The 12759-nt window shown below is 39.7% G+C and overlaps 1 protein-coding gene across 4 annotated transcripts in view; it reads left to right on the top strand.

Annotated features, from left to right (window-relative positions):
* The window catches only part of tll1 (tolloid-like 1), a 345702-nt gene extending 337510 nt beyond the window's left edge, over positions 1 to 8192 (top strand). For all 4 annotated transcript variants that reach the window (XM_087978135.1, XM_043698500.2, XM_087978181.1 and 1 more), the window contains 2 exons: positions 1893 to 2143; positions 6018 to 8192. In XM_087978135.1, the coding sequence (XP_087834261.1) occupies positions 1893 to 2143; positions 6018 to 6152 (386 nt within the window). In that variant the 3' untranslated portion in view covers positions 6153 to 8192. The remainder of the gene's footprint in view (positions 1 to 1892; positions 2144 to 6017) is intronic.
* Positions 8193 to 12759: the final 4567 nt, after the last annotated feature.

Below are 12759 nucleotides of genomic sequence, written 5' to 3'. Positions count from 1 at the left end.
ACGATGGCGTCATTTAAAATCTATCTAGACAGAGATGGACAGGGAGCAAAGGGATACAGATCCTTAGAAAATAGGCAGCAGGTTTAGATAGAGGATCTGGATCGGCGCAGGCTTGGAGGGCTGAAGGGCCTGTTCCTGTGCTATAATTTTCTTTGTTGTTCTTATATTTTTATGAATATTCTAATTTTCTGTGATTCTTTCTTAATTGTAAGAAATATTTGTCTTCCTATTAGCAAAATATTCCCATTTCACATTTAATAATCTTTCTTAGGAACTATAGATTCAGTTCTTCAGAAACTTATCAATATGTACCTGTGAAGGCCATCATGCTAATTCAGAGTGAAGCAGGTTTAGTTGAATCACCATACCTCATCTTGTGATTCTCTTTTTAGAAATGCTTTGAGTACTGGTAGATGAAGACTATGTTTATTGCGGATGCTCTGCTGTAGTTGTGTATGACCGAGTTAAGCTTCAGGGGGTGAGAAGTCATGGAGATTTATAGCACAGAAGGAGTCCATTGGCCATTATGTCCATGTCAGTTAAAAAAAAAATCTGTCTATGCTAATCCTATTTTTCAGCTTTTGACCATTGGCCAGGCCGCAACACAAACGAGAGCGAATACTAAAACACCTTTCCAAAATCATTTGCAGTTGATCCATCCCGATTCATTGAATAACAAATAGTGATGAGATGCAAAATGTTGCCTTGAACATTGTTCATCTGTTGAAATGCCTAACAGTGTTAAATGTTGACCCACTTTACTGTCTTACCCGAATCTGGTAATACACATGGTCATTTATTTATGAAATACAAACAGAAAGTGCTAGAAGCTGGCCTAATTCAGCAGCTTTGACGGTGGCTTTTTGCAGCAATGGAAAATGTACTTCCTGTCTTTTATTTGACCATAAGCCATGAATTGACAAAGATGGACTTTGTCTTAATGTTTTTTTAATATGATTTCTGTTATTAGTATAGATGCAAGAGTATGCTGGCTTAATAGTTTTCACTGTATTTTTTGTAAAAATACAAGTGACAATAAGTTACTATTCTATTCTGTCCACTTAAAGACTCATCCAAATAAATGGCACCTCCAACAAGTGGTACTCCCTCGTTATTGCTCTGGAGCATGGGCCTGGATTTTGTATTTGAGTCAACTGGAGAAGGAGTTAAACCCAGAACCTACTGACTCAGCGCAACAGAGCTACTGAGCCATGCTATAATGGGTTGATTGTTTTTAGATTAGGTTCCCTACAATATGGAAACAGGGCCCAACAAGTCCACACCAACCCTCCGAAGAGTAACCCACCCAGATCTATTCCCCTACCCTCTCTGACTAATGCATCTATCACTGTGGGCAATTTAGCATGGCGAATTCACCTGATCAGCGCAACTTTAGATTGTGGGAGGAAACTGGAGCAAACCCATACAGACACTGGGAGAATGTGCAAACTCTACACAGCCATTCACCCGAGGCAGGAACTGAACCTGGGTCCCTGGCACTGTGAGACAGCAGTGTTAACCACTGAGCCACCTTGTTCAATATCACTTATGTATGCCAAAATTCGGTTTGATATTAGATAGTAAATGCTATGGAAAGGGTTATATTTGGAAAGTTATTGTAAACTGAATTGTCAAGGTAAAGCAGGGAGTACATGTCAAATTGAAGACAGATTTAAAAAGACAATGATCATCGCATGAAATAGATCTTAAGATTGAATAGTGGAGGATTCAATCTCCTTGGGCATTTATAGAACAATTGGATGCTGATTTAGTGAGGCATTAATGTGTGAAATATGCTGGGTCATGTGGCCTTGCACGTCTGTGATTGTGATCTCGTGAAGGGATGTGGTACAGTATGAATTTGTAATACCATTGTGAATTCTTTGTTTTAGAATGTGGTGGGAGGCTGAAGGCTGAGATAAAATCCAAGGATCTGTATTCCCATGCTCAGTTTGGAGACAATAACTACCCAGGACAAGTGGACTGTGAGTGGCAGATTGTAGCAGAGAAAGGTTATGGAGTTGAATTATCATTCCAAACGTTTGAAGTGGAAGTGGAAGCTGACTGTGGTTATGACTTTATTGAGCTATTTGATGGATTCGATACCACGGCTTCAAGGCTTGGACAATTCTGTGGATCAGGGGTAAGAAATATAACATATTCAATGGATTAGCAGGTTGTTATACACTGGCTATTTGCTAACATTGATCATTCTAAGAATTGGTTGTGATACTGATGAATTTTACTTATTGGGTGTAACTACATTGTTAAGAAAATGTAGAATAGAATTACACACATTTTACAACACACACAGGTGATTCAGCCCACAAGTGTATGCCTGTCTTAATGTTCCAAGTGATCCTCTTGTACCTTTGTTACCTAAACAAACCTTTCTATCCCCTTGTCCCTAATGTATATATCCAGATTTTCCTTAAATAAAATAAATTGACCCTGAATTTCTGTAAAGGTCCAATTAACCCTCTATAATGTTGACGGAAGATTTGAAAATCTCTGGAGAAATGATGTGATTAACTGTGTTCAAGTCATAGAGTCAGAGAGATAACAGCACGGGAACAAACCCTTCAGTTTAACTCATCCATGCTAACCAGATATACTAAATAAATCTAGTCGCATTTGCCAGCATTTGGCCCATATCTCTCTAAACCTTTCCTATTCATATACCCATCCAGATGTCATTTAAATGTTCCAATTATATCAACTCCACCACTCCCTTTGGCAGCTCATTAAGTACTTACAGAGAAACCTCGATTATCTGGCATTCGGTTATCCAACTATTGGATTATTCGACAAGACTGCAAGGTCCCAGTGCTTGGCTAAACTATGTTATTTGGCATTCGATTATCCAGAATTCGATTAACCAAATGAAATACTCCCTGCCAGTGTCCTTCGGATAATCAAGGTTCCTCTGTACACCATTTGCACCTACTTAGACCAAGTTATTGTCAATATCCTTGAAGTAGAATCCCACATGAGTTGAGGGTCATTGCTTCCTTGCATACTTTGCACTAGCGCTATGTCATGGCAGCATTAATCCGTATTAAACAATAAAATATAGCATTCACTGAATTTTATACGAATGCAGTTTTGAGATGATACAACGGAAATACAAAATTACAAATACTGAAGATAAGATTGAAATACAAATCAAAAAGAGCAAAATTGACATTGTTGAAATATTTTTTGATGTAAAGTATTTTCAGGGACCCAAATGTTGGCATAATTGCTTACAGGATTAATCTTCGAGAGCCTCAAAAGCAATTTATGTGAAGAGAAGGTTTTAACAAAAGTAATACTTAATTTACTTTTAACAGAATTTATTTTCATAGAAACTGTCTGCAATATTCATTTTTTAAATGTATTGATTCTGAGGATATGGACATTGCTGGTGAGACCAGCATTTTTAGCATTCTTTCATGGGATATAGACTTCAATGAAGACAAGGCCAACATTTATTGTCAATCCCTAGTTACTCCGAAGCAGGGACTACTTACAATTGTTGTTAATGAATTAGATGAAGAGATCCAGAGTAACCTTTCCAGGTTTGCTGACAATGCAAAGACTGGTCACTTCCATCTCTGTGACTTTGTAGGCAATAGCTGAAAAGCTTTTAATCTTGATGAGGAGGGGGAATTGGGAAACAGGATAAAACTGGGGAGGGGGAGGGGGGAAAGAATAGGAGAAATCAAAGGGGAATGTGGAAGGTAGACTGAGGGGATGAGGCTCCTGGGCTCTCCTTGTCTCACACACACCACTGCACTCATCAGGACAGACTTACAAGAATGCCAAATTTCAAAGGGATAGCACACACTAAACAATTCTGCTAAGAATTACACTAACAATGAATATAAGATTAGCAGTTGGGCTCACAATATATTTAAGTTACATGTGCTAGAAGACGCATATATTTCTTTGTCAGGCCCTGTTCTTTTCAAAAAGAGAAAATGTCTATTGCGTCTTTTCAGCTAAACGTGAATTTGGGGTACACCACTCCATGAGGCATTCCTATGACAATAACTTGATCGGTCAAGGGCAGCACAGTGGTTAGCACTGCTGCCTCACAGCGCCAGAGACCCGGGTTCAATTCCCACCTCAGGCGACTAACTGTGTGGAGTTTGTACATTTTCCCCGTGTCTGCGTGGGTTTCCTCTGGGTGCTCCGGTTTCGTCCCACAGTCCAAAAATGTGCAGGTTAGGTGAATTGGCCATGCTAAATTGCCCCGAGTGTTAGGTAAGGGGTAAATGTAGGGGAATGAGTCGGGTGGGTTGCGCTCCGGGGGGTCGGTGTGGACTTGTTGGGCCGAAGGGCCTGTTTCCACACTTGTAAGTAAGTAATCAAAAAAAATGTCTACCTGCCTAGTTTGAATTTGACCAAAAACTTGGGCGATAACATTTCTTTGGTGCATTCTCAATGCCAATGGCTCTGCTAAAGGCCCACTTAACAACCAAACAGTATCTTTCTAAAAGTAGTATAAATTATTATTCCTTTGAAATTTGGTATTCCTCTAACTTTGCTCCAATGAGTACACATTGAAAAGCTTCAACAGTATGGACCGTGATAGTATGTGGGCAGGTGCTGATGAAACAGGTCACCCACTGTAAAAAAAAAAATTGAAAGGACATCAAGTACCTTTTTAAATAAAAAAATTTAAAAACTTTGGGAAGATAAGAGGGTATAATCTTTAGAGATACCCTTTTCCATTCAAGGTGCTGCAAGAGAACTATTCTTTATCATCAAATATCCCCAAGTTACCTCATTCCATGATCCACTGAGACTCCTTTTATGGAGTTGGTTGTAATTCCAACAATGCCCATGACTGAGCTCTGACATTTGCAGGTCTGTTGGAGCTGCCAGACAATCTGATTGGCTGGAAACTCCAAAGGGTAGAAATTCTTCCCAAGTGAAGCCCAGAAATCACAACCGCGACTTGTTAATGCCGCCCACAGAAACTTATTGCTCGGAAATGGACCTATATAGGTCGTTCTCTGACTGACTTTTGTGTAGGAGGGGAGGGTAAGGGGTACAGGAACGGGAACAGCCAGCAGCCAACCCTCCTCCTGAAATGTTCAACCCCTTGTTTCAGCATATACTCAAGTTCTGTACTACAAAGTAAAACCTCTTTGGCTGACATAGCATTAAAGACCTATCTGCTGCTCACACCATTAATTTTGCCTTTATTGCTTATTGTGTACATTTTTTGTTGGAGCTTATTTGATACCTCCAGACTTACTGGGCAAAATTCAAATATTCTAATGGCCTCCTGATTAGCTTCAAAATTCTGCTGTCAGCATCCTAACCTGTACTAGAATTTATTCTGTTCATTGACCAGTATTGACACTATTCCACCACTGTCTGAACTTTAAACATCTTATTCCTGTGTTCAAATTTTCCACAATCTTTCTGCACCAAGTCTTTGAAACCTACTCCAATCCTACAATTTGTCATGAACTTTGTGTTCCTCAAATTCTGGCCTTTAACACATCCAGACTTCCTTTGCCCACCATCGCAGCCATGCCATCAACTGTTCAGGTCTTTTGTTCTGGAATTCCTTTCCTGAACCTCTCTGTGTCTCCATCAATGTTTCCTGTAACAGGTTCCTTTGTTGTGGGCGGTCCATTTATTGCACTGCATGGTTCCTTTCTAAAATGCTATGCAACCAGGCCAGCTAGTATCTTAAAGGAAATACTGCTTGTGCATGACCTAATTCTTCTCTGAGCATATCTTCCTGACCGCTACGTGGTTGCACATGTGCCCTGCTTACAGGAAACCTTGTTCCTCCTATACAACACTACTCAAAACATAACTCTTTAACCTAGCTGTAAGTGATTCCTCCTAATGTCTCAATGTTAGTTTTCGGTCTGATCATGTTCCTATGAAGTGCCTGGGAGGTTTTATATTAAAGACGCTGTAAAAATGCAAGATATTGTCATGTGCTTTGTGTACCCTCGTCTCTATCATCAAATAGTTACTATTATCATTACTTTTCTTTCATTTTACAGCCGCCTGAAGAAATCTATTCAACAGGAAATGCAATTTTACTTCATTTCCATTCTGATGACACAATTAACAAAAAGGGATTCCATATACGATACACAAGCACTAAATTCCAGGACGCTCTTCAGACCAAAAAGTAACCTGACCCTCAATACCCTCCTTTCCCCTTTTGTTTGACAAAAGCAAGGACGACCTGAACTATTTTATAATGAGACCATAGTGAGGAACTGAAGAAAGTAAGTTGTTGAGTTGACTGTGTAATGGTGAAGTATCTTGGCAGACGATTCGATGAAAATGCGAAATGCAGACTAATAGTTAGTCTGGGAGTTCAGCTGCAGTGACAAGATACTATATTCCAGCAGCATCACTATGAATGTTTGCGAGCTGTGTCGGCTTTGGTCACTAAAGGGTGCAGAGCTTCATTCGGTGAAAATAGCCCTCTGCAGACTGCTCTTCATCTCAGCAACCTAAAATATCCATAGGAATGAACCTACATGAGACCACAACCAGCTTCTCTGTGTATCATTCACAGATTTTGTTTTGCCAGACTCGCAAAGATAATACAAGGAGGAATGATGTATTCTAGTGTATTGTTTAATTTTCAACATGTCATTTAACAATATAAAGGCAAACCATTCACCACTTAATTTATGGGGTTCTACCAGTCTTCTTATTTCTCACTTTTTTAAAAAAAGCTATCATTTGTGATCATGTCTCTCTGTTACATGACTTAATACTGACAAGCACTGTAGCAAACTGTGAATTCCCTCAGTACCAAAAACAGGTTTAAAAACTTTGAAAATCCTGATAGCATTTTCTATATTTTGCTATTTGCGTGTCCCAGGATACTTTTTTTTTTATATATGTGTTGGTAGTTTGCACTTAGAATGATATCATGAGGCCTGGTTTCAGGCTGCAGCTATTCTCTGGACTGTATTATGTAAATCATTTGAAGTTGTAAGCATATGAATTGTATGTGTATGAAAATTAAATTAATAGATAACCATAAACATAGTGTTTCTATAATAGATGAGCAAATGGTCACAAAATTCTTTAAAAAATTTGCTAGCTACAATTCCTTGAAGCACCCTTTTAGCTATTCCATGTGCTGAATGATCTTTAATTAAACTGAAGTGCTACAATTTTCAGCGGCAAGACAAAATATAAAGATTAAATAAGTAAACTACATTCCCAGTATTCAAGTTCAACTTTGGGATACTGGATGTCTTATTAAAACTGTGGATGAACCAAAGCTGAAGAGAAGAATTACACCCTTGAAAGGATGGAAAAGTCACAAAAAATGTAATATAGGACAGATTTCTTATGGTGCTACTCCATGTTCAGAAGCTTTTTGGGTTTATGAGACAGCAACTTTGAGAACCTTGTATGTTTGTCAAAACTAGTTTGGTATAATTGGAAGGACAGGGACAAATATCAAGCTTGCGCATAAGATAAAGTTATCATTGCAACTAAAACACTAGTTCTATGGAGACTGACATAATTAATGCCTTAGAATGATTAATTGTAAATCCTTGCACATGACAAACACATCTCTCTGAATAAAGGCTTTGACTACGTTTCAAAATAATTTAAAATGTTTCTTATCGGTTTTTGCCATGTAAAAAAGTTCATACATGTGACCTGTTTAAAAGTAATATAAGAATGAAATGTTTCAATGTAGCTGATGTATAGAAATACTGAGTAGTTTGTTTCTCGACTGGTGAATCAATGTCTACCCATTCTTTTTATGTTCCACCAAGAGATCCATAATATTTGACATTTAATTATGACATATATGCATTATTGTGTTAATTTACAAAGGCATTATAAGGCAAAGTGCAACTTTTGTGTTATGGCTGCATGGTGAAATTGTTACAGTACGTGCCAAGTTCCACTTGAATCTGTTTTGATGTAGCTTATTTGTTCATTTTGGGTTTTTTTTTGCTGTTGTTTATAATCAGACAATTGTGGCTTCTGAAGCTTCTCATTAAAAGACTCTTTCAGGTCAACATTCAGGAGTAAGATCAAACCGCATTGCAGAAAATGTTACTTTGCAATGTTTTTCACACACAGTAGATTGCTACTTAAGTTAGCAGTGATTAACCTATTTGTATCTGTATTATATCCCAAGTCCATGAAAACATCACTAGCACTAATAAATATGTTTTTACATACACTTACCTGAATATCGATTTATAATTTATCCAAAAGCAAAATATCCTGCAGTGTGGATGTTGGAAATTTGAAACAAAGTAGAAAATGACTTAAGTATTGAGCAGTCAGGCAGCATCTGTGGAGAGAGAAAAACTGTTAAACTTTTAGATCAATGATCTTTGTCAGAACTATAACTTATCCCAGGTCACATAATTTGTATGGTATCTTAATTTTAAAACCATAAATCATTATTTCCAGTTTAGGTTGGCTCCCTGTGAAGAATAATGGTTAGGTAATGTGAAATATTTACATAACATTACTGGTTTTAGGGATTCATCTATGACATCCTCTGTATTTAATAACCTTCCATCTCACTTATATGAAGAATGGCATTATGAATGAGCTATTATTGCTGGTGGCAATAGAACTAGATAGCAGTCAATACTCCAGGTTTTGAAAAGTGAGTTACAGGGAAAAATAATTGTGTACTCATGGGCAGATCTTGCTTCAAAGTGTAGCCTCCAACTTACATCAGAAACAGCTTTGAATCAACATTTAGAACTTAAAACAAGTATGATTCCAACTGAACTCTTGTGGATCCTAACACTATCATTAGAAAAAGCTGCAAGCAACAAACTGAATTATTTGACCCACCTGAGGGAGATTTTTTTTTAAATTCAGCATCTAATTGAAAGAAGGCAGTACATTCCTTTGGAAAATTTTCCACTTACAATTCATTCTTCTTAAGAATTTAATAATAACTATAATAATTATAATAAGCTGTACTAATGCTGAAAACAGTTTGATAGTGAAATCCTACAACTAAATAGGGTGGGACTAATACAATGCCAAGTCAAATGACTAAGGCGGTGGATGGCACTTAAACTAACCAGGAAGAAGGAGGGTTCAAATAAGGGTTAATTTTGGAAGAAGAGGAGTGTCCATGCTGTAAAACCAAGCAGACTGAACTTGAAAAGAAAACAGACTTTAACAATGGTAATACAGCATCAGGGCTTAGACCACACCAGTGCTTTTGTTCCAAACTCACTTCATTTAATTACCTGCCATGCCCTATGGCACTTCTCTCATCTGACACTAGCTCAATTCTCCCACTTGACATAGAGGAAAGTAATTTGTTCTGTCAGGAAATTCCTAAATCCCTTTTGCTGGTGGTATCTGTAAAGGACTGTTGTTCACACGGTTAGGCACTGTCATTCTGGAACTGCCCAATGGGGTTTGTGATAATTGCCCCAGATATGTTAGATAAGGAGAAATTGGCACTGTGCGTTGCTGACAGGGAACTGAAGGTCCTGGTGGACTGGGTGATGTAGAGGAGGAATATGCTCTGCCCATTGGACTGCCCGAGGAGGCTGGGACACCAGACCCTGCCAACCTGGGCCAAGGTTGTCATGTGGGTAAGTGCGAGTCCAGCTGTCTGGAGGACCAGTTTAGGAAGAAAATCAATGAACACTTCTGTTCTGCTGGGGTAAGTGCTACTGTTATTCTCTCCGCTATCTCGTACTCTGTCTATCTCTGCTACTACATCCACCTCCCAGCAAGCCATATGCTCTACTGCACTGAGTATGTCATTCAACGTTGTCATTCAATCTTACCCACCAATTTCCCCACACCACACCACTAACCCTGCATGTCCTTTGCATTACTTATTCGAGATGCGGCATCACCTTTCTCCCACCTGCACTAGTGCTAACACCGGTGACTCCCATTTCATTGCATACTTTCTCTCTCCCTCCTCCTCCCTTTCTCTCATTTCAGGAGTAAATCACCCACAAAAGGCACAGAGGGAGCCAATACAGGTGTGGAGGGCCTGACATTCAGCTCCTTACCCTCTATGAGGAGGCCACCTTAATTCTGGCCATCCCAAACAGCCCAATGACTGAACCCTAGCTCCTGGATTGATATTGGAAGCTGGGCTGACTATCCTTCAGTGAAAGGGTATCTTCCTTGACTAAGTTTGCAGATGACACCAAAATTGGAGGTGTAGTGGACAGTGAAGGTTACCTCAAAGTATAACTGGATCTTGATCAGATGGGCCAATGGGCTAAGGGAGTGACAGATGGAGTTTAATTTTGATAAATGCAAGGTGCTGCATTTTGGAAAAGCAAATCATATTTATACACTTAATGGTAAGGTGCTAGGGAGTGTTCCTGAACAAAGAGACCTTGGAGTGCAGGTTCGTAGCTCCTTGAAAGTGGAGTTGCAGGTAGGTAAGATAGTGAAGGCGGCGTTTGGTATGCTTTCCTTTATTGGTCAGAATATTGAGTACAGAAGTTGGGAGGTCATGTTGTGGCTGTACAGGGCATTGGTTAAGCCACTGTTGGAATATTGCGTGCAATTCTGGTCTCTTCCTATCAGAAGGTTGTTGTGAAATTTGCAAGGGTTCAGAAAAGATTTACAAAGATGTTGGTTTGGAAGATTTGAGCTATAGGGAGAGGTTGAATAGGCTGGGGCTGTTTTCTCTGGAGCATCGGAGGCTGAGGGTTGACCTTCGAGGTTTTCAAATCATGAGGGGCATGGATAGGATAAATAGGCAAAGTCTACCCCTGGAGTCGGGTAGTCCAGAACTAGAGGGCATAGGTTTAGGGTGAGAGGGGAAAGATATAAAAGGAACTTAAGAATAACTTTTTCACACAGAGGATGGTGCTTGTTTGAAATGAGCTGTCAGAGGAATTGGTGGAGGTTGGTACAATTACAGCATTTAAAAGGTATCTGGATGGGTATATGAATAGGAAGGGTTTAGAGGGATATGGGCCAAGTGCTGGCAAGTAGGATAGAATAGGTTAGGATATCTGGTCAGCATGGATGAGTTGGACTGAAGGGTCTGTTTCTGTGCTGTACATCTCCATTACTCTATGACTCTATGACTAAGGAAGATTCACCTTAGAATTTGAGACATGACTGTTCACTGCAGCACTAGCAGTGGGGTTGGTGAATATGTTGATGGCATGTAATACAGGTGAGGGATTGATGTATCATGATGCCATAAAGCACTTGTCCATTCCCTTGACTGATGACATTCATGAGGAGCTCCCTAACTATGTGTGTCAGCTCAAAGATAAGACACCAAAGAAATACTGTGCACAGGTTAGCTCTGACAGAGAGTAAGGAGCTAAAAAGCAAGACAATGTAAGGCAGGACAGTTAATGGGAGGATGCTAAGAGAGTACGTGTGCAGACCAGAGTCTGGTCCAATTTATGAGCTGGGTGCCCTCCCTGCGTGAAAAATGTCCTCACAGCAGCATTACAATGAGAGGTGCAAGTCCGTTCTAAAGTGTAGAAGTGCTCGGAGCTGTGCCATGATGGCGCAGAGAAGCTGAAATGTATCAGATGCCAGTGTTCATTAATTTGAGGTACTTGTGGCCTTGCCCATGGACTGTGCCTTGTGATGTTGGTGCCTGGTGTCCAAGCTGGAGGTTTGGGATCAAACCGTGAGAAGGAGTCACCAGGTATCCACTCGGACTTCCATATTAAGCATTCTTGGCATCGAGTTTCCATTTGATGGGTGATAGAATAAGAGAGTGAATGTTAATAAAGTGAGATTGGGTGACAATGAGTGATAATCCATGATAATAGACCTCCCACTGCTCACCAGCGAGAATCTCGTCTTGTAGTTGGAAAGTGAGGCTTGTTACTTCTAACTGTGAGAAAAACCTCACTCAAATCCTCACATGATTCTCCCAAATTTCTCTTCCCCAGCCCATATTATTCAATGTCTGGGAAGATTGCACTGGTCGTGTTTTTTTTTCCTCCTTTTAGATATGTTCACATTGGAATCACACAGTGATCGTTTGGAAATACTTTAGAAATTAATGAAAACAAAACACAGGCATCTGAGGGGTGACCTTATAGAGGTTTATAAAATAATGAGGTGCATGCAGAAGGTAAATAGGCAAATTCATTTCCCTGGGGTCAGGGAGTCCAGAGCTAGGCATAGCTTTAGGGTGAGAGGGAAAGATATAAAAGAGATCTACGGGGCAACTTTTTCACACACAGGGTGGTACGTGTATGGAATGAGCTGCCAGAGGAAGTGGTGGAGGCTGATACAATTGCAATATTTAAAAGGCATCTGGATGGGTATATGAATAGGAAGGGTTTGGGGGGATATGGGCCGGATGCTGGCAGGTGGGACTAGATTGGGTTGGGATACCTGGTCGGCATAGACAGGTTGGACCAAAGGATCTGTTTCCGTGCTGTACATCTCTATGACTCTATGATTACATTTTTTGGAATGGGTTTTCTTTGTGTGTATATTATCTTAAAATAAACAGCTTAAAGAAGTCATATTGCCTCTTGATTTTACTTAACCTGCCCAACCGGGGCATCAGAAGTGGTTAAAATCACAAAAAAATTGATTTACTGCATTGTTCTAGACCTACCACCATCATTTTGCCTTGGAGATATTTTCTAAACAACCTGTCTTTTATACAGCTCTGGTGCAAGTGGAACTTGAGCCCTCACCTCCTGACTCAGAGATACAGACACTACCATGGTGCCTCAAGAGCCCAGTACTACTGTGGATTGGAGATATTTACAAGCAACCTGTTCAGAGATGTTACCACCCACCTCTGGAGTA

This window comes from Chiloscyllium plagiosum, unplaced genomic scaffold (genome assembly GCF_037043375.1).
Source record: "Chiloscyllium plagiosum isolate Xiang-an unplaced genomic scaffold, Cpla_swu_hap1 HiC_scaffold_1, whole genome shotgun sequence".
Lineage (NCBI taxonomy): Eukaryota > Metazoa > Chordata > Chondrichthyes > Orectolobiformes > Hemiscylliidae > Chiloscyllium > Chiloscyllium plagiosum.
The sequence above is the reverse complement of the archived record's forward strand: the minus strand, read 5'-3'. Positions and strand labels throughout refer to the sequence as shown.